Source organism: Prionailurus viverrinus, chromosome C1, assembly GCF_022837055.1.
Source record: "Prionailurus viverrinus isolate Anna chromosome C1, UM_Priviv_1.0, whole genome shotgun sequence".
Classification (NCBI taxonomy): domain Eukaryota; kingdom Metazoa; phylum Chordata; class Mammalia; order Carnivora; family Felidae; genus Prionailurus; species Prionailurus viverrinus.
This window is the reverse complement of record NC_062568.1, coordinates 201,954,142-201,977,064: the sequence shown is the minus strand read 5'-3', so window position 1 is coordinate 201,977,064 and position 22,923 is coordinate 201,954,142. Positions and strand designations below refer to the sequence as shown.

Genomic DNA, 22,923 nt, shown 5'->3' with positions numbered 1-22,923 from the left:
TTGCTTTCTTGGCTTCTGGCCACAGGACCTGCCCTCCCATGGCTGCCTCCCCTGTGTCCTATTGGATTAGGGGCCCACCTTACTCCAGTGTGACCTCATCTTAATCAGTTATATCCACGACACCCCTACTTCTAACTAAGGTCACATTCTGAAGTCCTGGGGTTTAGGACGTGAATTTACGAATTTGCGGGGGACATAACACCCATAACGGGGGCCTGGGGTCTAACCGTTGGCTTTCAGCCCAGGGTTAGAGCCTGGTGCTTTGTCAGAACCAGAAAGGCCACTGGGGACCACTGGACTCCACGCCCTCATTTTCCAGGTGGGAAGGGACTTCCCAAAATGCTGTGGGTGAGCCTGAGCCCAAGTCCTCTTGCGAGGGCCAGGGCCCTCTCCAGACGTAAGGGGGTTTGGGCTTCCCCGAGCGGAGCTGGAGGCCATCAGGCCGGGAGGAGGGGCTGAGACCTGCTAGTCGCTCTCCCAGCTTTGCTGCCTTGCAGACGCTTGTCACCAGCTATTTACTGAGCACCTGCTATGTGCCATAGATATGGCGGCCGGCAAAACAGGTGTGACCCTGCCCTGGAGAATGTAGATAGCCTGTAGCGGGAGACAGAATCAGTCAAGTGGACAGGTAGGGAGCTTATGGTTATACATCACGCTGAGGGGCGTTGGGGGGAAACAGGGTGGCACGTGAGGGCCTGACCCCCGGGCATGGGGTGGGCTGGTGGGCAAAGGCCTCTCCGAGGCACGGGATGCTGAAGCTGGGCAGTAACCAGGGGGGCAGTGGCAGGGGGCAGGGTCTGGGAGCAGACGGCTGATAGGGTGGGCCTTGGGTTTGTCTCAGTCGATGGGAAATAGAATGTTGGAAGAGGCTGAGCACTCTGCCCTGTGGCCGGCGGACGGGAGAGGAGGCAGGGAGGCTGGCTGGGAGGCCGTCACACCCGGCTGGCCAAGTGGGCCTGGGCTCACTCTTTCTCTCTGGAGCCCACCCTCTGGGGCTTCGGTTTGGCTTTGGCCAGGGAGGCCTCTGGGAGAGGCCTTGTCTCGCCCGGCCTCCCCCTTCCCCCATTCTTTCTGTGCTATCCTCCAGAGGTGGTCCAGGCAGGAAGGCGGGGGGCGGGCGGAAGGGCTCTCAGGACCTGCCTCATGGTGTAGGGAGGGGGAGGGTCCCCCCCATGACCTTTCAGTTCGGCTGCATGTGGCAGGGTCTGGAATCATCATCCTCGCCCATGACCTAGCTCTGGGGCCCCCTCCAGACTCACTGAGGCCTCAGATACCTATACCCCATCCCAGCCCCAGAGCTCCTGAGCCAATCTCTGTAGCCCTGTGCTGGTGGAGCCCCCTCTGGTGCTCCTGGTGGCCTGGAGAGTCTGGGAATTGTGAATAATCCACTTGAGGACACCTAGGTTCATGCTTGGCTCACCCATGGGCCTTTGGGAAGTCCCTTCCCACCTAGAAAAAATGAGGGTTTGGAGCCTTTCTTTTTCTTTTTTTAATTGTTTTAATGTTGGTTTATTTTTGAGAGAGAGAGAGAGAGAGAGAGAGAGCAAGCAGGGGAGGGGCAGAGAGAGAGGGAGACACGGAATCCGAAGAGGCTCCAGGCTCCGAGCTGCCAGCATGGAGCCCGATGTGGGGCTTGAACTCACCAACTATGAGATCACGACCTGAGCCGAAGCTGGACGCTTAACCGACTGAGCCACCCAGGCGCCCCGGGTGTGGAGCCTTTCTGGTTCAGCTCTGGGCTGAAAGCCAATAGTTAGACCCACATCTTCTAGCATAGGTTGAGTTATATCCTCCCCAAATTCAGAGGCTCAAGTCCTAGTCCCTGGAACCTGAGACCGTGACCTTGCTGGGAAGTAGGGTTGTTGCAGGTGTGATTAGTTAGGATGAGATCACAGTAGAGTAGAGTGGGCTCCTGATCCAGTGCAAGGATGTCTTTATAAAAAGGGGAAGTTTGGACACAGACCCTTCGTGGGCTCGGAGCCAGTGCCGGACGGAATATTCGTGTTTGTAGTCAGGCTTACCGTCCTGCCTGGGTTTGGCTGAGACCGAGACCTGGCAAAACGGGGATTTCCGGCCCGTGATCTGGCTCATTGCAGAAGGGAAGGCCCAGAAATATTAAGGAAGAGGTGCAGAGCCAACGGGGGACTGGCCCAAGTCCTGGGACCTGCGGAAGCGGCGGCTGAGACATGACAGGGTTCCAAGGCCGCCAGGCCACACGGAGTTCCGTAACGGCAGAGCTGGAGGGGCCTTGGAGTCCAAGGCCAAGAGCAGTGTGGTCACGGCAGTCATTCTGCTGCTCCCCGGGAGCCTCTGCATACCTGCGTGCATTCATTCACTCACTCATTCATTCATTCATTCACTCACACATTCATTCATTCGTTCTTCCATTCACTCAACAAGTACGTATTCAGTGCTCATGAGGTGCGAGGCCCTGAGCAGGGCACTGGGACCCAGAGATGACTCAGGTGGCTGCTGTCCCTGCCCAGTCCTGTGTTTGAGCGGAGCTACCTCCAGGTACCCTCCGTCACCCCATCTCTGAGCAGGCAGAGGAGGGGTATGGGCATGGGGCTGTCCCTGGTTAGGTGCTGGGGACGAGGGCCAGGGCCACCCCCTCGAGGAGGCAGATGATGGAATGTGTAAGGGGATGGACTGAGGAGTCAGGCTGCCTGGGATGGAGTCCCAGCTGTGACAGGTTGGACCTATTGCCTCCCTTCTCTGAGCCGCGGTTTCCCCACCTGTAAAATGGGTGTGAAGGCAGCCGCACACAGAGTGGATGTGAAGGCCCCATGTGATGAGTCAGGTGCCCAGATGGAGCCCGGGAAGTATCGGGACGGGCGCCTGTTAGCTCCTGTCACCATCGTCGTCACTGTCGTTATTGCTGGGCTCAGGCTGCCCTTTGGGCCTTTCTCGGCCCCGAGGACGTTCCCTCTGTGTCCTGCCCCGTGACTCCAGCTGGGTGAGCGTCCCTGAGGGAGACCAGCGGGGGTGGAGGGGTCCTGCCTCCTGAAGGTGCCTTTGCTGAGACATCTCCCTTCATCTGGTGTGAGAGCCGGTCCTGGGCCCAGACGGATAGGCTGTCACTCGGGACTGGCGTGTGCATGTGAGTGTGCACGCGTGTGCCAGGACGTGTGCGGGCTTACCCAGAGCCGCTGCAGGGCACGGAGGGGGCCGGGGTCAGCCCTGCCCCGAGCTCACAGTGACTGCATTTAAAATCCTAAGGTTGTGGCTCGGGAGGGCTGGGAGGAGCCCTTGAGCTCTGGCCTCTTGTGGTGCACTTGGGGAAACTGAGGCTCAGCTCGTTAGGGCCTGTTGGAGCCTGTCCGGTGCCCTTTTTGATAGACAAACATCTAATTAAATTTTGCCACAGTTTATCGTTTTGTCCTGGAGTCAGGCCTTGGGGGGTTTCTGGAGGAGGGGTCAGAGTGATGTGGTCCTCAGGGCTCAGACCCCACCCCCCACCCCAGGCAGCCATGACTGTGCTCTGTGCTAGAAAAGCACAGGGTAGACAGTTCACCAGTGTGCCCACGGGGCAGAGCCCCCACTCCCTTGTTTTCACGTGTGGTCCCAGCATCCCCAGCTGCTCCCCGCCTGCTCACCAACCCCTCCCCCCCACCAAGAGGTCACAGCCCCACCCGAGCCATAGTTCTGCCACACACACGCACTACTCACCTCTGGCCACTGGGGGGCGCCAGAAGCCTTGCAGTTTGTGGTTCTGGTGTCTGGGCCAGGGGGTCAGCATCCCTTGTGGAGGCCCGGCCACCGTGTGGTCACTCACCATCCTAGACCCCAGTCCTGATCCCAGAGCCCGTCGGAAACTCTGGGAAGCCGAGAGGGCGCCAGGGTTGGGGAAGGAGGCCAGGATCAGTGAGCGGAGTTCAAGCCCCGCTTGGCCCGTCACCCTTCGGGTGGCTTTGCACAACCTCTCAGCTGTCTGGGTCTTTGCTGTCACGTCAGTCAGGGGGAGTCCACACCTGCTTCTGCACACTGCTGTTTTGTAGCAAATGACACCCGACAAGAGCTAACGGGCAACTGCAGGCTTTCTGGCCGCGTCGCTTGGGCCAGTTATTTAAATTCTCTGTGTCTGTTTTCTCGGCCTAAAACCGGGATAAGAATAGCGCCTTCCACACCGGCTGGCCAGGAGTTCAGGAAACGACTCACGAGCCGAGCGCCTGGCAGTGCCGACCTGGCAGGTCAAAGCTGTCAGTGTTCCTGACTGGGTGCCACCCCCGTGCCGAGTGTTCTGCGTGTGTCCTCTGATTCTGCAACGTGCAGGTGCGCCTGTCACGCCCATTTTACAGATGAGGCTCTGAGAGGTGAAGTCCCCTGTCCAAGGTCTTGCAGAAGTTGGGGGCTGCGGCCAGGGTTCTGGCCCAGCCTTCCCCCCGTGTGTTCATGTTCATGGGCTGGAAAGACCCTATCCCCCACCTCCTAGCTGACCCGGGAGTCTGCCAGCTGTCAGTGGGACAGAAGGGCGAGAGGAGACCCCGTTTTACGGGTGGGGGAGGGGTAGAGGAAGAGGGAAAGCTGGGGGTCGGGGGTGGTAGGGCATCTGGTCTGTCCTCCGAGGGCTCCTCCCGATGCACCCGAGTGGTGACTTCCACCCGGTGCCCCGGTGGCCCCCCCAGCCCTGCAGACAGCTGTGCCCCGTCATGCCCCGCCCCGGCCCCCAGCAGCTGGCTCGGAGGGAAGGGCTATGACAGGGACCCGGTGGGGGGGCTGTGAGGGCTGCCGGGCACTGGCACACCAGCAGCGGCCTCTGCCCTCTTCCCAGGCCCCAGCCACTGCCTCCTGTCTACATTGTGTGCCCCAGATTCCCTCTCAACGCCCCCCACTTCTCACCTGGTATGCTGGCAAGACAGGGTGGCCCCGGGGTTTCTGTGTGGCCTTGAGCGTGACCTCAGAGAAACGCCTGTCTCACACACCCGGGGATATTCCAGGCATGTTCTCGGGTCGGCCGAGCACCCCTGGGGTGGGCAGGGGAGAATCGTGTCCAGAGCCGGGTCAGGTCTCTTGTTCTGTTCCGTCTTCAGGGGTGGTGGACTGTGGACTAATTCCCCCTCAGGCTTCCTCTTCTGTACCCGGAGGTGGAGGCATCTCTGGAGGAGGAAGGTCATCAGAGCTCTTGGTACAGGTGACAGAGTGTCCTGGAGACAGCAAGGTCTCAGAGATGGCAAGAGTCGGCCAGAAACATGTAGAAAAAGTCCTCGGAGACCACATTGGTGGTTGCCCCATTTTACAGATAGGGAAACTGAGGCCCTGAGAAGGGGGGAGAGATGGGTCAAGGCACTTCCCACCATGCTGTGCGGCCTTCTTGGCAGGACTGTGCGGATGCTGCCGATCCTGGGAAACCTCCTGGGATTTCCCCTGTGCCGAATTTTCCCCTTTATCTTGAAGTCCTCAAGGTCCGCTGTGCTTGCCCGGTCACTTGTGCCTGTCACCTTGTATGGGGACTGCTGATCAACCGGCCCCTTGGCTTCTCCAGCCAGCAGGGGGGTTCTTTGAGGGCAGGGTCTGCGCTCTTCCCAGGGCGCAGCATGTGGCCTGGCACCGAGTTGGTGCTCACTAAGTGTGCGTGGGATGAACAGAAGAGAGAGGGAAAGGGAGAGAGGGAGGCAACGAAAGCGGGAAAGATAAAGGAGGGGAGCAGGAGGGCAAATTGGGGGGTTCAGCCCCCAGAGGGGGTGGGGCACAACGGAGGCAGGTACGAACAGCCCCGACCCTCTGGAGGAGGGAGAAGGGCCACAGAGAGGGTCGAGCAGGTGCTCCCTCTGTGGAGGGTTCCCATCCGTTCCCAAGGGTTGAGGAGTGCCCCTCCCCCCTCCTGACCTGCTTTTTTCCTCTCCCTGCAGGTGGTGTCCCCTGGGACCTGGAGAGCCCTCCCGTGTGCCTGACTGTGGGGCCAGGACCTGTCCGCACCCTGCTGAGCCTGGAGGATGCCGTGTGGGCCAGCTGTGGGCCTCGGGTCACTGTGTTAGATGCCACTAGCTTGCAGACTCAGGTACTGGCCCTACCTGTGGCTCGAGGCCGCCGGCCCGCGGGCCGTCTTGCTGGGCAGAGCCCTGCAGACCCTTCTCATGGTTCCAGTTGTGTCTCAGGAATCAGTGAGGGTTTGCTGAGAAGCAGAGGGGCCCCCAAATCACTGCCGGGCTCTGCCCTCTGCCCCGGCATCATCCCTGGATGATGGGCTGCCTGGAGGGGAAGGGTCGTGACCACTGGGCTGAGCCGTGATCTCCTGCTGCCTGTGGGGCTGGAACTGGGGTCCTTGCCTTGCACTGTATCCGGGGCCTGGCTGTGCTGAGGGGAGGCCAGTGTGGATGCAGCTGTCCTGGGGGCTGGGCTCTTTAAACAGTGTGGACCTGGAGGCTGCTGGGTGCTCCCTGCTCCGTTGCGGGCGGAGCACGGCCTGCGCCTTGGCCCCTGGGATGAGGGCCTCCACGCGGGGCCTCCGTCTGGACTCAGCCTGGGCCCGTGCCTGTTGCCACCCAACAGCATTGCCCACCCCGTCGCTCCACACCCCGGGGCCCATCCTGGGTGGCAGGCGTGAGACTTGGGTGTGGCTCCCCAGTGGTATTTCGGTGACGTTTGCCATCATTTGATTTGTCTGGATTATCAGCGTGGAATGAGGCCTTGATGACCGGGCCCAGAAGAGAGGTCTGGGTTCAGGCTCAGGGTCGGAACAGACCGATGCCCTGGGCGAGCTTCTGTGAGGGGGGACCATTGCCGTTTGCTCGCCTGGTCAGTCATCTCTACAGACCGGCTGTAAATTGGCTACTCGACAGGCAGGCGAGAGCACTACGGGAGTCTTGCCGTCGTAAGATCACAGGCGATGGGAGCCGGGTCAGGGGGGGAGACTGAGGCCCAGGGAGCTGTGGGTGAATAGAACCAGAGGGTTGAGGCTTTGAGTTCTAATTGTCCTTTAGAGGAGAAGGGGGTTGGGGGCTGAAGGTGACTCCTGGGCTCCGCTCTGGGGACAGAGCCTGAGGGCCTGTGACCTCACTGGTGCAGCTGGGCCTGGCCAGGGGCAGGGTGGACGCAGGGGGAGGGACACTCCAGGGAGGGGCCAGGGAGGTGTGAGCAGGAAGGAGTCTGCTACCTCCCACTCTGGATTTCTTGTTCTTCTTTTTCCTTTTCCTGGGGGGAAAGCAGAGCGGGGAGGGGAGCCCTGAGCCATTGTAGCCACAGGCCCCCTTCCCAGCGCCTGATTTGCTCTGGGGGCTTGTCTGCACTTGGCTCCAAGGGCCTCTCACTTCCTCCCCCTTCTGAGAGGAAGGAGAGCAGGGAGACTTGGCTCCCCAGGGCCTTCGGGGTCCCCTAAACTCCTGGGACTCAAGCCCCCGGGCAGGAGGAAGGATGAGGCCCGTCTTGGACCCTTTGGCTCACCTCCTGCAGCCCCTCCCCCAGTGTCCCTGCACTGTCCTCACAGCAGGCCCGGGTGCCGCCTCTGCTCTCCCCTGCTCGAACCCTGTGCAGGTTCTGACTCTCGGAGGAGAGTGGTGAGGGGCCCTCGGCCGGCAGCTGAGCACTAGGGCCTGGTTGAGGGCAGCTGGGGAAGGGAGGAGGGGTCCCAGTCTTGCACACGGTGGCCTCCAGACTGATGGGGGAGACACAGCCCCTCCCTTGAGGGCCTCCAGTCTGATGGGGGAAGGCCCAGCCCTGCTGTTGAGGGCCTCCAGTCCGATGGGGGAGACACAACCTTGTTCTCTACGTGGGAAAAGTGAGCCCAGAGATATGAAGCCAAGAGCAGAGAGAGGATGAGATGAGAAGCTGTAGGCTCTTCGAGTCCCCTGCTGGCCAGAGGACCTGCTCCTCATGCCAACAGGGGAAATGGGGCAGGGGTGGGAGAGAGAAGGCAGCTGAGGACATTGGGAGGCAGGATGTGAACGAAGAGGTGTTTCAGAAGAAGAATTGTCTGAGGAAGGGTCCTGAGGACCCAGAAAGCACAGGCCTGGGGGGGGGGGGGTCAGTGGCTGTTGGTTGCTGGGGAGAAGGTGTGAGCAGTGGGGCCTGAGCGGCACAGCAGAACGTATCTCTTCCCCTCCCCTCTCCATCCCCCTCCCCCGGGCCCTGAGACTTCCTGGAGAGGGAATGGGGGCCATCACCAAAGGCAGTGGCCCCATCTCTGTCCTGGCCACACCCCCCGCCCCGCGCGCCGGGTTCTCTGGGCGTCCCAAGCCCTTGGAGGTGTGCAGCTGGCCGGCCAGCTGGGTGGCCCTGCTCTGTCCTGCCAAGCTGTGCACCCTTGGACCAGGCACCGAGCCTTCCTGGGCCTCAGTCGCATCATCCGTAAAGTGAGATGTTAACAGTACTTCTAGAGGGTCGAGTGAAAACATTTATGGAAAACGGTTATTTCACCCCGGGGCCTGGCACACAGCAGGTGTTCAGTGAGCATGAGTCATCCCCGTAATCGGGTCCCTAACCTAAATCCTCGTTACGGCTTATTTGGAGAATCCAGCTCCCTTTGGGTCGGTGTCGCACGTGTCCGCACCCCGGGCGCGCCATCGTCTTGGGTCACTGGCAGGGGCCTCGCCTCCTGCCGACGGCGGCCCTGGGAGGGTGGGACGGTTGGACGGAGGGCAGGACACGGGTGAGGCCGGGCCCCGGCCATCTCTCACCCGATCATGCCGCCCGCCAGCCGCAGCACAGTCCTACCCAGGCCCAGGAGCCCCGCTCTGGCCCGACCGGCTGCAGCTCAAGGCCGTGATGATTCAAGATTAGTTCTGGATCAGCTGCTCTCAAGAAGGGGATCAATATGGCCTTTCACCTGCTTTGCACGCCACGGGGGGTGTCGGGGGGGCGTCGGGTGCAGGAGGCTGGACGGAAGAAGGGGTGGTGGGTCAGAGGGAGCACGCGCCCCCTCTGCGGCCAGGGAGACCGGAAAGCTCGCGCGCTGTGCCATGCGGCCCCCACAACCCTCCAGCGATGAGGTGATCGCCGTGCGTTTTTAATAAAGCTGCACTCTGCTGCCGCTTGGAATAGAGGAAGCCTGCCCACCTCAGCGCCGGGGCTCTGGAAGCAAGCTCCGTCCGGCCGCGGCTAGTGAGGCTCTCGTTGGTGCCCAGCACACGGTCAGCCAGGCCTGGGGGAGCAGCCTGGAGACCCGGCTGCCATCTGGGCTGCCGTGCTCTCGCACAGCCGCCTAGGGCCCGGCGCGCGCCTCTGCCCCAGGCCTGAGAAAACCCTCGATGGGGATTTGAGATACTTACAACTGCTCGGTGCTCCAAGCCAGAAGGCCCCGGAGTGCGTTGGTGGCTGCAGGTGTGGTGAGCGGGGCTCTGGGCCAGATGTGAAGACACAGTTAACGTCGGCCTCGCGTCGACTCTGAGAGGCTTTGCCTGGTTTTCTCCCACCCCCAGGAAATAATAATAACCGAAACATCTTGAGTACTTGGTGTGGATCAGGTATGGGTTTTAAGTATTTTGCATGAATTAACTTGTCTGACCCTCAAGTCACCCTATGAGATGAGCATTGTTATTGCTCCCACTTCACGGATGAGGAAACAGAGGCACAGAGAGGTTAAGTGACTTGCCCAAGGTCACACAGCTAGAAGGAGGCGGAGTTGGGTTCTGAGCACAGGAGTCTGCTCTTGACCTCTGTGTTGGCCGCCTGGGTAGATGGGAGGCTGTCTCCTTTGGGCTGCATTTGTCCCCTGCAGTTTCTGTCCTGTTACATGGAGCTCCTGGGAACTGTCATTCGTTCATATACTTGCTTTCTCCGCCAACACGTCTCCCAGGCTAAGGATTGCTGCCTGTTCATTTTCATTTCACCGGTGTCCAGCTTACATAGCAGTGATCTGAGTAAATAGTCATGGAGGACGGACAGGGGGGTGTCCTGATTTCCAGGCCCTCTGTGTGGGGTGCTGCAGGGATCGACGGACACCAGTAGCACCTGCTCTCAGCTCGCGGGGAGCTCAGAGTCCAGTGTGGGGAGCAGACCTGGGGTAGTCAGTGTCAACCCAGGGTGGGGAGACCGGGAGGGGGCAGGCCCAGGCCCAGCGGGAACCCAAGGGAGCCACGAGGGGTGCCAGATGCAGCCAGAGGAGGGACAGGAGCAGGTGAGGTTCCTGGAGGTCAGGACCCCCGAGCCGGGCCGGGCAGGCGCGTGTCTGTGATGAGGGCAGGAAGGGAGGAGGCGGGGATGATGCTGGCAGGGGAGGCACCGTGAGCCGGGCCGCAGTCAGCCCGATGGTGCGCAGACACAGTTCGGAGGGCTCCCCGGGACCAGGCCCCTGAGCTGCGCCCCCGCCCCCTGCAGCCGTCTCCATTTAGGCCCGCTTGCGCCCCGTCAGCCGCCCCTGACCTCACTGAGCCTGTCCCCCGTGGGGCCAGTGCCCACAGTCTGTCTCTCGGCTTGACGCTCGTCCACCAACTGCTTGTTCAGCTCCTTGATCCCAGCGGAACAGCAGCGAGGCCTGTTAAATAATCATGTAGCTCACCAGGGCCTGTGTCAACACCGCGTCCTCCTGTTCATTATCTAGATCGGCACCTTCAAAGTCTAATCCAGTCGTATGGACTTCATTTTAACCGATCGCTGGAGGGGAAGCCGGCTGTGGGATGATTGTTGCATCTTAATTAAAAAAAAAAAACAAAAAAAAACAACAAAAAAAACCTTACTGGGGACAGGTTGCCTGGAGAGTGCTGGGACACGGGGCAGGTTGTGTCCGTGTTTGGGGACCGGGCCTGGCGCCTGTCCCGCAGGGCTGTTGAGAGGGTTAATGGGGGCAGCATCGCTCTCGTTAGACCCTGGCTCCCCCATTCCCACCCGCGGAGAAGCCTGTCTGGAGCACCTCCCCTCCTCCACGTGCACTGGGTCATACCCCTGTGACCCGCTGCCGTGACACCAGGCCATTCTCCTTTGTAGCACTGGCCACGGCCGCATGTTGATGTTTTGGGGACAGCTACCAGATTAACCAGACCGAGGCTGAGTGAGGGCAGGAGCACGCCCGGTTGGCTCCCACTGCAGAGCTGGTGCTGAGACCAGGCTGACGCATAGCAGGTGCTCAGCGAAGGGCCGTGAAGGCCTTGGGCACGCCCCTTCGGGGAATGGGCTCGGAGTGTGGCAGGCCCGCTCAGCGAGGAGGGCAGATTTGGGCAGGGGATGTGCGGAACAGGGGGTGTGATGTTAGCCTGCTTCAGAGCTCAGCACCGAGGCCATGAAAGGTGCTTCCCACCTCGCACTGGCTCCCGAACTTCCTGCGGCTGCCACGCCCCCCTGGCACCCAGGCGCTGGCCTCCGATACAGGCACCGAAGCTTTTTGTCGCCAAGCATGCCCGAGAAGAAACTTCTCTGGGTTCCTGGACACCGACAGCCCCCAGATGTCCCCCTGCCCACCCCCGCATACACCCACCTTCCCCACCCTTAATTTTCACGTTTAGTGCCCAAACTTAGTTTGCATGTATTAGCTGTTGTAAATCTATCATAACAGTGTGATGTGGTATGAATAATGCATCCTGGGGCTGTATTAGTTTTCTGTCTCCCGTCTTATTTATGACACGAAACGGGTGGGAATTTGCAAAAGCGAAGTCTAGGCGCAGGGTTTCCTGGGTAATGGTATGCAAATTAGCATGAGGGCGGAAAGATTCACCCAGTCCTTGGGGTGCTGGGGGCCCCCTGAGCGTGCGGGGCAGGGCTCAGGTCACTGCATTGAGTCCTCTCTGTTCCACGGTTTTGTCTTAGTTTTTTAAGTGCGCGCATCATTATTATTGTCGGCCTGTTATTTATTTTTTAAATTAAAAATTGGCTGGTGAAACTTGAGACACTGATTTTCTAAAGACCAGAGACTTCCCAGGAGGCTCAGACAGTAACAAGGATAGCGAGCGTTTCCCAACAGTAGGAAGAATGGAGGTTAGACTTTTAGAAGAACTTCCTTTCAGGGAGCTTGTGAAGGGTAGGGGGTGGGAGTGGGTTTGGGGATCCTGCGGGCCCCCCCCCCTCCTGGGGGATGCGTCGAGGGGTCAGGCATAGCTCAGGGCTGACCCTGCTCCGGGCATCGGGGGGTTGCGAGGAGGGATCTCCAGGGTTGTCCTACGGGCCTGGGGATGGTTGAGGGGCAGGGCTCCAGGCCCCCTCTCCCCTCACCGGGAAGAGCTCAGATCTTTCTTGTATCCCATGGTTGGTCTCCCCCTGTCCTAGAAGATTTAGATTGGTAAAGGACTTCATGGTTTAAAAACAAGTTGTTTGGCTGAACCCAAGAACCTGTCGGCTCAGGGAGCAGGTTCTGTGAAGCCATGGAAGAGAGGAGGGAGGTGGTGAGGGGAAGACAGACAGAAGAGGTTATTGCGGAGAGAACAGATGGGGGCTGCGGGTGAGGGAGGGGACAGATGATGGCGGCAGGTGGCAGTCCTCTGTCTCTGAGCCCCTGCCCCCCGCCCCTCCCCCCCGCCCCCAGTGTCTCTGGCTGTCAGTCTGTCCTCGGTCTATCTAGCTCTCCCATGTGCCCCCCACGTCCCCTCTGCGGTTACCCTCCGCTCTGAGCCCTGTAGGACAGACATCACTGGACCAGCTGCCCAGCCCCCCAGAACCCCCAGACACACAGAGCCGCGGACGGACCCCTGAATGCTGGGCCCCAGGCTGGGCCTTGATGCAGTGGAGGCTGGGAGCCTAAGCCCAGAACCAAACTCCGGGTGTAATCACAGATTGAGTGAGATCACACAGGAAGGGGTTCAGGCCAGTGCCTCGCACATTCAAATGGTCATCTCAAGCCTGGCAGCCGGCTGGGGGAGGGTGTGCTGGGCTGGAAGCTCCAAGGAGGCCGTCCTGCTTCCGTGTCTGGGCGAGCTCGCATCGCGGTCCATGTGGGCTGGGGAGCTGGGCTGGCTGGCTTCAGCCCTGGGTTCCGCCGCTGAGTGCCTCCACATCCCCACCTGTAAAATGGGGACCTGTGGCTCAATGTATGTGAAACACCAAGTGTCACAGCTGTTGTACGGTGACAGGAAGGGCTTGGTCAGGACCTCTCGGGACACCCGGTGAGGTGACGTGCCTGGATTGGCATCACTCAGGCTCAGTCAGGTGGGGCCCGCAGGGAAGCAAAGCAGAGAAGGCAGAGCAACCGTAGCGGGCACCTGGAACTGTTTCTGAGGCCGGGCTGCTGGAGGATCTTTCCCGAACAAAGCTCCCATCACACCTGATCCAGAACTGCCTCTTTCCCGCCTCTCGCAGCCCTCGGGCGCAGGGCTGGGCACTGACTGGCACTTCGGTCCCTGCGCTGGGCCACCCTGCTGTCGTGCACCCGCTCCTTTGGCGTGGGTGCGGTGGTGGGGGTGGGGCCGTGGGGTGGACGCTCATTGAAACTCCCTTCTCCCAGTGGCTGTTCCAAGGCCTTTGCCAGTTGGGACTCCTGGAATCTTTACAGCAGCCCTATGTGGCATTTGCCTTATCACCCCAAAGTCGGGGAGGTAGAGGCAGGAAGTCGGGGAGCTGCCCCTGACAGTCTGGCCTGGAGCCCATGACCTCACTGCCTCTTCTGAGCAGGAAGCGGCTGATGAAAGTGTCACACAGAAGGTGAGCCAGGCACACTGAGCTCAGCCTGGCTATTTCCGGGCAGGTCACGCCCCCTCCGAGCCTCAGTTCCCCTGTCTGCCCAGGGGACTGCCCAGATGCTCAGTGGTCCTACTCCTTGGAGGGGATTGCGGGGACTCCGTGAGCTGAGCTGAGCTGCGGTGAGCGGGGCCCAGACGTGCTCGGGTGCTGTGGGTGCTGTAGGTGCGTGTCCTGTGTCTGCCCTGTCTTGCTGGGGCCCCCGCGGTGGCTGGGGCAGAGGCAGACCGCAGGCTCAGCCGGGGCACTGCTTGCACAGGGCAGGGCAGGGCTGGGGCACCTGCTAGGGCCAGACTCCCTCTGAAGGTGCTGGGTGGCCCCGGGTGGCCCTCAGCCCGGCATCCCCCCTCAGGTGGAGAGGAACCGCCTGCCGCCTCATGTAACCCAGGACAACAGAAGGAAATTAAATAGGAACTAACGAGGGGACTCTGGGTGGCCCATGCTCGGAGGTGCTTTTCATATTCCACTCCCTCCAGAGTAGCCGCTGCACCAATGGATTTTAGTTTAGTTTTTAGAGGCACGGGCAAAGGTGGTTTGCAGACTAAGCAGTTGACCGTCTTTCTGGAAAAAATGCACCAGGAATGCCAAGTCTTTCACAGTTGATTCCAAAACGGGTTGTTGAAAGTTCGGGACAGGCTGGCAGTCTTGGAGCTGTGCGGGGACCTCCACCCGTCCGTCCCTCCCTTTTCGGTTCCCGGGGTGGCCCTGAGCTGGAAGAGCCCAGCACCAGGTCAGGTCTCTTGTTAGCCAGACACGACCTCACCCCCGGTTTAGAGATGAGTCGGCTGAGCCCCAGGGGTGCTGACCGACTTGCTGGTGAGAGGGGGAAGCGGGTGTCACGTCCTGGGCCCCCCTGAGAAATGCGCCGGAAGGACCCCTCTGCTTCTGGCACGTGATCCCTTGGCCGTGAGCCGGTGGGACTCTGGAGGAGGTGTGTGGAGGCAGAAAGGTGTCTGTGCGTGGCCGGGAGACCAGGTGTGGCCTGTGGGGTCCCTCTGGGGTGACCAACCGTCCCAGCTGGCCCAGGACAGGGCGTTGGACTTCTGGTGCTACAGAGGTGCCTCCCCAGGCAGACCGGGGCGGTTGGTCACCCTGAGCTGGAATCCTGGCCACCACCTCCCCCCCGTTTCCTGTGCCGTGACTTTGTGAGTGTCATTCAGCCTCTCTGTTTTCTCAGCTGTGACGCGTTGATAAGAATAAGACAGATAAAGAAAGGGACAGGAGTCGTCATGCTGATTGCCTTTAAACCACAGACAGTGCCTTGCCCAGAGCAGCGGATCAGAGCGGGACCCCTGCGTCTCCGTTCCCAGCCCGGCCCCAGGCTGGTGGAGTGACCCCACACCATTGATTTCTCGAAGCCTCCGTGTCCTGCCTGTTAGATGGGGACGGCAGGGAGGGGCCCTCATCCCAGGTGGCTGGGGCGTTACGCGGAGGCAGGGTTGGCCAAGGGGCTGGCGAGTGCTCCGTGGGTGATCTCTGGAGGGGCCCATGACTGTGCCTGCCGGGCAGCCCGCCCTGGGGACCAAGCAGGGGGTGGGGAGGAGGGCCCCGCGTATGCCTCCATTCTGCTGGGTCGTTCGGTCAGAGATGTCTGGGGGTGAGTCCCGAGCTTGGAGTCCAGCTGCGCCTCTGCCCCTGCCCCTGCCCCGTGGGGTCACCTGTGCTCATGTTCCGCTTTCCCTGTGGTCCCTCTTCTCTCGTAAAGGTCTCTGCAAGGATGTAGTCCTACAGCACGGGAAGGGCCTGGCACACAGTAGGTGCCCACGGGCCGTAGCTGCGCCAGCCTTCTGCCATTTCCTCGGCAGCCCCCGGCCAGCCCCGACCACCCTCGCGCTCCACCATCCCAGCTCTAATGACTTTGAGTGCTGAGCTGCTCACCCTGGCGATTTATAGAAACCAAGCACAGAAGCGGCACCTGGAGGCACATAAATATTGTAGGATGGAGGCTGGGCTGTGTCAGCACTATTTGGAGCAGTGTCAGTCACCTGAAACCCTCTGTGTGCACCCCTGCCGCGGGGCGAGGGGAGGCGGGCCGCCGTGGGCCGGTGAGGCCGCCTGGTTTCTTCCCAGCTCCCTGACCAGCTCCTCACGGAGGCCCGCCCTGCCCTCCCCGTGGAGCCTTCCGGGACCCCAAACGGCGGCTTCTCCTCCAGGCCCCGTTGACAGGCGTGCAAGGAGAGCCAGTTACCTGGACGGAGATGAGCTAGAAGCCTGGGCTTCGACCCAGGCCCTTCCCTCTGGCTGCCAGCTTTTTTTTTTTTTTTAAATAAATTCCCCCCTCCCCAAACTTTTTATTTATTTTTAACATTTTTGATGTTTATTTTTTATATTTGAGAGAGAGAGAGACAAAACAGAGCATGAGAAGGAAAGGGGCAGACACACACACACACACACACACACACACACACACACAGAATATGAAGCAGGCTCCGGGCTCCAAGCTGTCAGCACGGAGCCCGACGCAGGGCTCGAACTCACGAACTGTGAGATCATGCCCTGGGTCGAAGTCGGTGCTTAACCACCTGAGCCACCCAGGCGTCGCCCCCTCCCCCCGCCCCAAACTTTCTATGTTAAAAATTTCAACAGTAAAGTTGAAAGAATAGTACAAAACCACGCAAATATTCTTTAGCTAGTTAACCAACCGTTATCATCTTGCTATAATTCTTTCCCCACTTTATATGTATGCTCCCTTTTTTGGCTAAACCATTTATTTATTCATTTATTTATTATTTTAAAAAAAAATTTTTTTTCAACGTTTTTAATTTATTTTTGGGACAGAGAGAGACAGAGCATGAACGGGAGAGGGGCAGAGAGAGAGGGAGACACAGAATCGGAAACAGGCTCCAGGCTCCAAGCCATCAGCCCAGAGCCCGACGCGGGGCTCGAACTCACAGACCGCGAGACCGTGACCTGGCTGAAGTCGGACGCTCAACCGACTGCGCCACCCGGGCGCCCCTTGGCTAAACCATTTAAAAGTCCGTTGCAGACATCATGAGGCTTAACCCCTCAAGAGCGAAGGGCGGCGTGGCTCTCCTGCGTAACTTCTACAGCGTTATCGTGCCCGGGAATTTAACGTCAGCAGAGTGGCGTTTCCCAGCTGTGCCCAAGTATCTTTCATAGCTTCTCTCCCGACCCCTCCAGCTGGGATTGAACCTTGCTTTTGTTTTTCAGGCCTCTTTAGTCTCCTTTTAATCTAGAATAATCTCTCTGCCATATTTATTTATTTATTTTTTGGGTCTTCATGATCCTGACTTTTTTGAGAAATCCAAGCCAGGGTCTCATAAAACATTCACACCCAGGAATTGCTTGGTGTTCCCCCAGATGGGCTTGGGGTGTTCGGCCAGATCCTGCTCACTGCGTCACACGAGGGGGCAGGACACGCAGGCCGGCCCGTCCTCATCCTCTGTCACTCGGTGAAGGCGGGTCCTTCAGGTGTCCCCATCCTAAAGGGACTGGTTTCCCTGTGTAATTAATTCCTTGGTCACCTGCAGGTGATTCTTCCAGAATGTGTGAACATCCTGTTCCTCAGCAAACTTTCATCCTGAACTTTCCTTATTTAAAGAGGGGTTTCCTTATCTGGACTCAGCCCTCCCCCCTTCCTGTACAACCTCTACATGTTTATAGATTCTTTTTTATGTTGATTTAACTTTCAAAGTTTTTATTTATTTTGAGAGAGAACGTGCACGAGCATAAGCACGGGACGGGCAGAGAGAGAGAGAGAGAGAGAGAGAGAGAGAGAGAGAGAGAGAGAATGCCGAGGCTCTCCGATGTCAGCACAGAGCCCGATGCGGGATTTGATCTCATGAACCTTGAGATCGTGACCTGAGCTGAGATCAAGAGTCAGATGCCTAACCGACTGAGCCGCCCGCGTGCCCCTAGATTCTTTTTTAAACCCAGTGTACTGTAATCCAAGACCATCATTATTATTTTTGATACTCAAATTGTCTCCGATGTGGCCACCAGGAGCTGTTTGTGTTGGCTCCTGGGTCCTTTGGGCACCCTCCCCGTCATTCGTTGGGCACTTCCTTGCTTTTCTGCATCGGGACTTTTAAGCTCCCCTGTTATCTCCCCTGCCCTGATCGCCCATTTCTCTGGGGTGCCTAGGCTGGTTCCCTTTGGTGGGGAACGGTGTCTGGAAATGGAGACCTGGTGTGCCCTCCACTGCTGGGGGTCATTGCTCCAGACCCTTCCGGTGCACAGGGCCAGGGTTCATACGGACAGCTCCGATTCAGATCCCAGATGATGGACCTCCACCCCCCAACATCAGGGAGCTTCAGCCACACCACAGTTTCCGGATCGCTCTGCCTGTCCCACCACCCACGCCAAGCCTACTGAGTAAAGTTCAGGATTTCTTTGCAGGTCTTTTTGTCCTTAAGGACCTGGGGTGTATGGTCAGAGTGCTGAGTTCCCAAGCCACTGGAATGGATTCTTTTCTATGTGGCTGTGACCATGTTCCAAGAAAACTTAATTTCCCCAAACGGGTGGCAGGCTGGTATAGTCTGAGGGCCACTGTTTGCAGACCACCGGTCCAGAATTATCGTCCCAACGGAGCGGTTCCTGGTTCAGGATAAGCAGCTGGCAAATCGCCATGCCTGGACCATGGGGGTCAAGTGGGCAGGAAGCATGGAGCCTCCCAGAGCTCAGAGGCAGGGGCATGGCTGTGCTCGTGGCAGCTGGGCAGGGGGCCTTCTTCAAAGACAAGGAGGATAGAGTCCTCTTAGAGAGAAGGTGCCCCCACCCCAACTCCTGGGCTCCGAGACCAGCTAGGGATAGAGGAGGGGTCCAGAGGTGACAAGTGGGATGCCAGCACCGAGCCCAACGGGCAACAAGGGCCGGGCCTCCCTGCCACCTGCCCCCACCCAGGGGTAGTGGGACCCATGCTGCGGGATGCCACCTAGTCCGCCTGTGTGCCCAGGAGGCCCGGCCAGGACTCCCAGGACTTGGCTCCATGGCAGGCTCCTGGAGTGGGGAGGGGTCTCAGGGAGCCCGGAGATCACCGAGGGGTGAGGGGCTGGGCCTCCGTGTCGTTGGTCATACATCCTGCCCTTTCCCCCACCCGCCCGACCGCTGGGCTTGGCGGGTTGGCGCAGGCCTTGTGTAAAGTCGTTCGGGCCTGGGGGCAGACTTGTCACGCCTCTGGAGAAATGAGCCCGGATTTCCACTGCTGACTTCTCTCTTAATTGGATTCTGACAACAGCATGCGGGGCTGAGTGCCTGCAGACTCAGCTATGGCTTTCCACAGCCCTAGGCCTCTCGGTTCCAGCGCAGCCTGGCTTTCTGGGAGGCAGGAAACGCTTCTGGCCCTTTCTTAGGAGCTGGGCAGGAGCCCTGCTGCACACAGGGGCGAGCATGCCCACGCTTTCCTGTGCAGCACGCGCGTGTGTGTGCGCTCGTGTGCAAATGGGTGCGTGCTGTTTTTGGAAAAAAGGGGGCCCCTCCCACCCCGCCGCCCCGTCCGTCCGTCTGTCTGCTCGTTGGCGGTGGGCACTGTGGGCAGTCGGGTCCAGCCTCAGCAGCTTGGCTGTGATGGGGGTCGGTGAGTCCGGGCCCCAGGTCCAGGTCGGCCCTTCCCAGCAAGGCCCCTTGGGAAGTGTCCTGTTGAACCTGGTGTTGTGTCCAGGGCTGGGCCTTCTGGAACATTGTCTCTTCAGGACAGCAGGCTGCTCGGGGTTTCTCTGAAGGAGAAAAGGAGTACTGAAAGCCAGCATTTGGGGGTGAGGGCCAGAGGATCAAAGATCCTCCTCTCCCCTTGCACGGCGTGGACTGGGCCTGGCTCTGAAGTTTCTACTGCCTCTTCAGCTTCTGCTCTCCGGGTGCCCCCAGTCAGAGGCGAGCTGTGCCATAGAACCGTGCCCCTCGAGGGTAGCCTGGCACACGGGGAAAGGAGGAAGATGCTCTGCCTCTCTCCTCCCCTAACCTGGGGCCCTGGAGTTTCTTGTACCCACCCCCCCAACCTGTTAGGCCTCCCTCAGCCCTGTGCAGAGCTCAGCCGCCGGGGGCTGGCTCGGAAAAGCAATTTTGGTGGCCTTCTCACAGGCTTGCCCTCCCTGGCTTGGCTCCCCTCCACCATTAGCTTCCTTATCTCAACGGGGAAAACGCTTCAAGGTCTTGGTGATCGGAGCCGGGTGGAGTCGGGGCTGCGGCCAGAGAAACCGAGCAGTGTTAGCACCACGTTCACTGGCGAAGCAAACGTCCTTCGGGGCTAAACCTGACCCTGTCACTTCCCAGCCTAGCCCCTCCTGCACCTAACGGGATGGCGGTGGCCCCTGGGTGATCCGGCGCCTGCCCCCCTCTCCCCTCCATCTAACCACGGGCTGCACCCTGACACGCACACTCATTCCTGAGGGGCCTCCCCACTCCCCACCCCGGCCCTGCTCCCTGGGACAAAATGCACCTGTTCTGTTTCAAATCGCCAGGAACTTCCCTCCGGCTCCAATCTGTCTGCTCTGCGATTTCTTTTTCCTTTTCTTGAATTCAAACCCAAAGTCAGAGTTAGAGACCCTCAACATAGTAAGTGCCTGACATCCCATAACTGTTTTTATTCCGTAAGTTTCAGGAGCGCAGCTTTATAGTTTGGCATTGTGCGCGCTACAAAGTCGCCTCACCCTCTGTCACCATACGGTTGACCTCTCACACATTTTGCCCGTCCCCGACCCCCCTTTCCCTCTGGTAACCGCTCATCTGTTCTCAGCATCTGTGAGTTTGGTTTTGTTTCATTTCATTTGTTTTGGTGTTGGTTTTTCAGATTCCACATATGAGTGGAATTCTGCAGGATGGCTTTCCCTGTCTGACTTATTTCACTTAACATAATACCTTCTGGGTCCATCCGTGTTGTCGCAAATGGCATATTTCATTCTTTTGATGGCTGAGTAGCAAATAGTCCATTGTGTAAATACACCACATCTTCTTTATCCATTCATCTCCCGATGGACACTTAAGGCTGTTACCATGTTCTTGGCTATTGTAAATACAACTTTAGTGAGCATAGTATCTTTTTGAATTAGTGTTTTTGTATTCTTTGGATAAATACCCAGAAATAGGTCATATGATATTTTTATTCTTAATTTTTCAAGGAAGCTCCATCCTGTTTTCTGCGGTGGTGACACCAGTGTGCATTCCCACCAACAGTGCACGAGGGCTCTTTTGTCTGAACATCCTCACCAACACTGTTGTTCCTTGTGTTTTTTGATGGGGGCCATTCTGACGGGTGTGAGGTGAGGCCTCATTGTGGTTTTGATTTGCGTTTCCCTGATAATTGGTGACCTTGAGAATCTTCTCCATGTGTCTGTTGGCCATCTGTAAGTCTTCTTTGGAGACTTGTCTATTCAGGTCCTCTGCCATTTTTAAATTGGGTTGTTTGGGGCTTTTGTTGTTGAGTTGTATGGGTTCTATTTATGCAGGTTTACTTCTAGGCTCTCCGTTCTGTCCCATTGACCTGGGTCTGTTTTTGTACCGATGCAAAAACAATACTGTTTTGATTATTATAGCTTTGTAGTATAGTTTGAAATCAGAGAGTATGATACCTCCATGGACATTAAACATTTTTTGAAAGCTTATTTAGACAGAGAGGCGGTGGGGGAGGGACAGAGAGAGAGGGAGAGAGAATTCCAAGCAGGCTCCGTGCTGCCAATGCAGAGCCTGATGTGGGGCTTGAACCCACAAGCCATGAGATCATGACCTGAGCTGAAACCAGGAGTCGGATGCTTAACTGACCGAGCCACCCAGGCACCCTGGAATGGACATTTTTATAATATTAATTCTTCCCATCCATGAGCATGGAGTATCTTTCCATTTATTCGTGTCTTCTTCAGTTTATTTAATTAATGTCTTAGAGTTTTCAGTGTATGGGTCTTTCCCCTCCTTGGCTAAATTTATCCTTAGGTATTTTATTCTTTTTGGTAACAATTGGAAATGGGGTTGTTGTCCTATATTCTCTTTCTGATGAGCTGTGATTCGTGTACAGAAATGCCACAGATGTCTGTATATTGATTTTTTATTCTTGCAACTTTTCTAGATTCATTTATTAGGCGTAATGGGTTTTGGGTGGAGTCTTTAAGGCTTTCTACATACAATATCGTGTCATCTGCAAACAGTGACAGTTTTACTTCTTCCTTTCTGATTTGGATGCCATTTATTTCTTTTCTTGCCTCATCGCTGTGGCTAGGATTTCTAGTACTATGTCGAATAACAGTGGTGAGAGTGGACATCCTTCTCTTGTTCCTGCTCTTAGAGGAAAAGCTTTTAGCTTTTCTCCATTGAGGATGCTATCAGCTGTAGGACTGTCACATATAGGTTGAGGTACATTCCCTTGTACCCACCTTATTTTGAGAGTTTTTCAACATCATAAATGGATGTTGCATTTTGCCAAATGCTTCTTCTGCATCTATTGAGATGATCACATGATTTTGATCTTTCATTTTGCTAATGCGCTGTATCACATGAATTGATTGGCAGATGTTGAACATCCTTGTATGCCTGGAGTAAATTCTACTTGGTCATGGTGTATGGCCCTTTTAATGTACTGTCGGATTCAGCTTGCTAATGTTGAGGATTTTTGCATCTACGTTCATCAAGGGCATTGGCCTGTAATTTTCTTTCTTTGTGTGGTGTCCATGTCTGGTGGGGTGATGCTGACCTTGTAAAATATGTTTGGATGCTTTCCTCCCTTTAAGTGTTTGGAGGAATTTGGGAAAGGTAGGTATTAAATCTTCTTTGAATGTTGGTAGAACTCACCAGGGAAGCCTCCTGGTCCTGGACTTTTGTTTGTTGGGAGGTTTTTGATTGCTGTTAAAATCTTCTTTCTAGTGGGGCACCTGGGTGGCTCAGTTGGTGAGGCAACCAACTTCGGCTCAGATGATGATCTCGCGGTTCGTGGGTTCAAGCCCCGCGTCGGGCTCTGTGCTGACAGCTCAGAGCCTGGAGTCTGCTCCCCACCTCTCTCTGCCCCTCCCCTGCTCATGCTCTGTGTCTCTCTTTCTCAAAAATAAATAAACATTAAAAAAATTGAAAAAAAGCCATAGGGGTACATGTGCCCCTATGCATCAGCACTCCTGTATCCCTTGGGTAAATTCCTAGCAGTGCTATTGCTCGCTCGTAGGGTAGTTCCATTTTTAATTTTTTGAGGAACCTCCACACTGTTTTCCAGAGTGGCTGCACCAGTGTGCATTCCCACCAACTGTGCAAGAGGGTTCCCCTTTCTCCGTATCCTCACCAGCATCTGTAGTTTCCTGATTTGTTCATTTTAGCCACTCTGACTGGTGTGAGGTGGTATCTCAGTGTGGCTCTGGTTTATATTTCCCTGATGATGAGCGACGTTGAGCATCGTTTCATGTGTCTGTTGGCCATCTGGGTGTCTTCTTTGCAAAAGTGTTCTAGGTATTCTTTAAAATT

The 22,923-nt window shown here is 57.5% G+C and overlaps 1 protein-coding gene across 10 annotated transcripts in view; it reads left to right on the top strand.

Moving 5' to 3' along the window:
• ARHGEF10L (Rho guanine nucleotide exchange factor 10 like) overlaps nt 1-22,923 on the top strand; it is a 158,506-nt gene that overhangs the window by 122,507 nt on the left and 13,076 nt on the right. For all 10 annotated transcript variants that reach the window (XM_047869947.1, XM_047869945.1, XM_047869944.1 and 7 more), the window contains one exon: nt 5,850-5,998. In XM_047869947.1, coding sequence (XP_047725903.1) covers nt 5,850-5,998 — 149 coding nt within the window. The remainder of the gene's footprint in view (nt 1-5,849; nt 5,999-22,923) is intronic.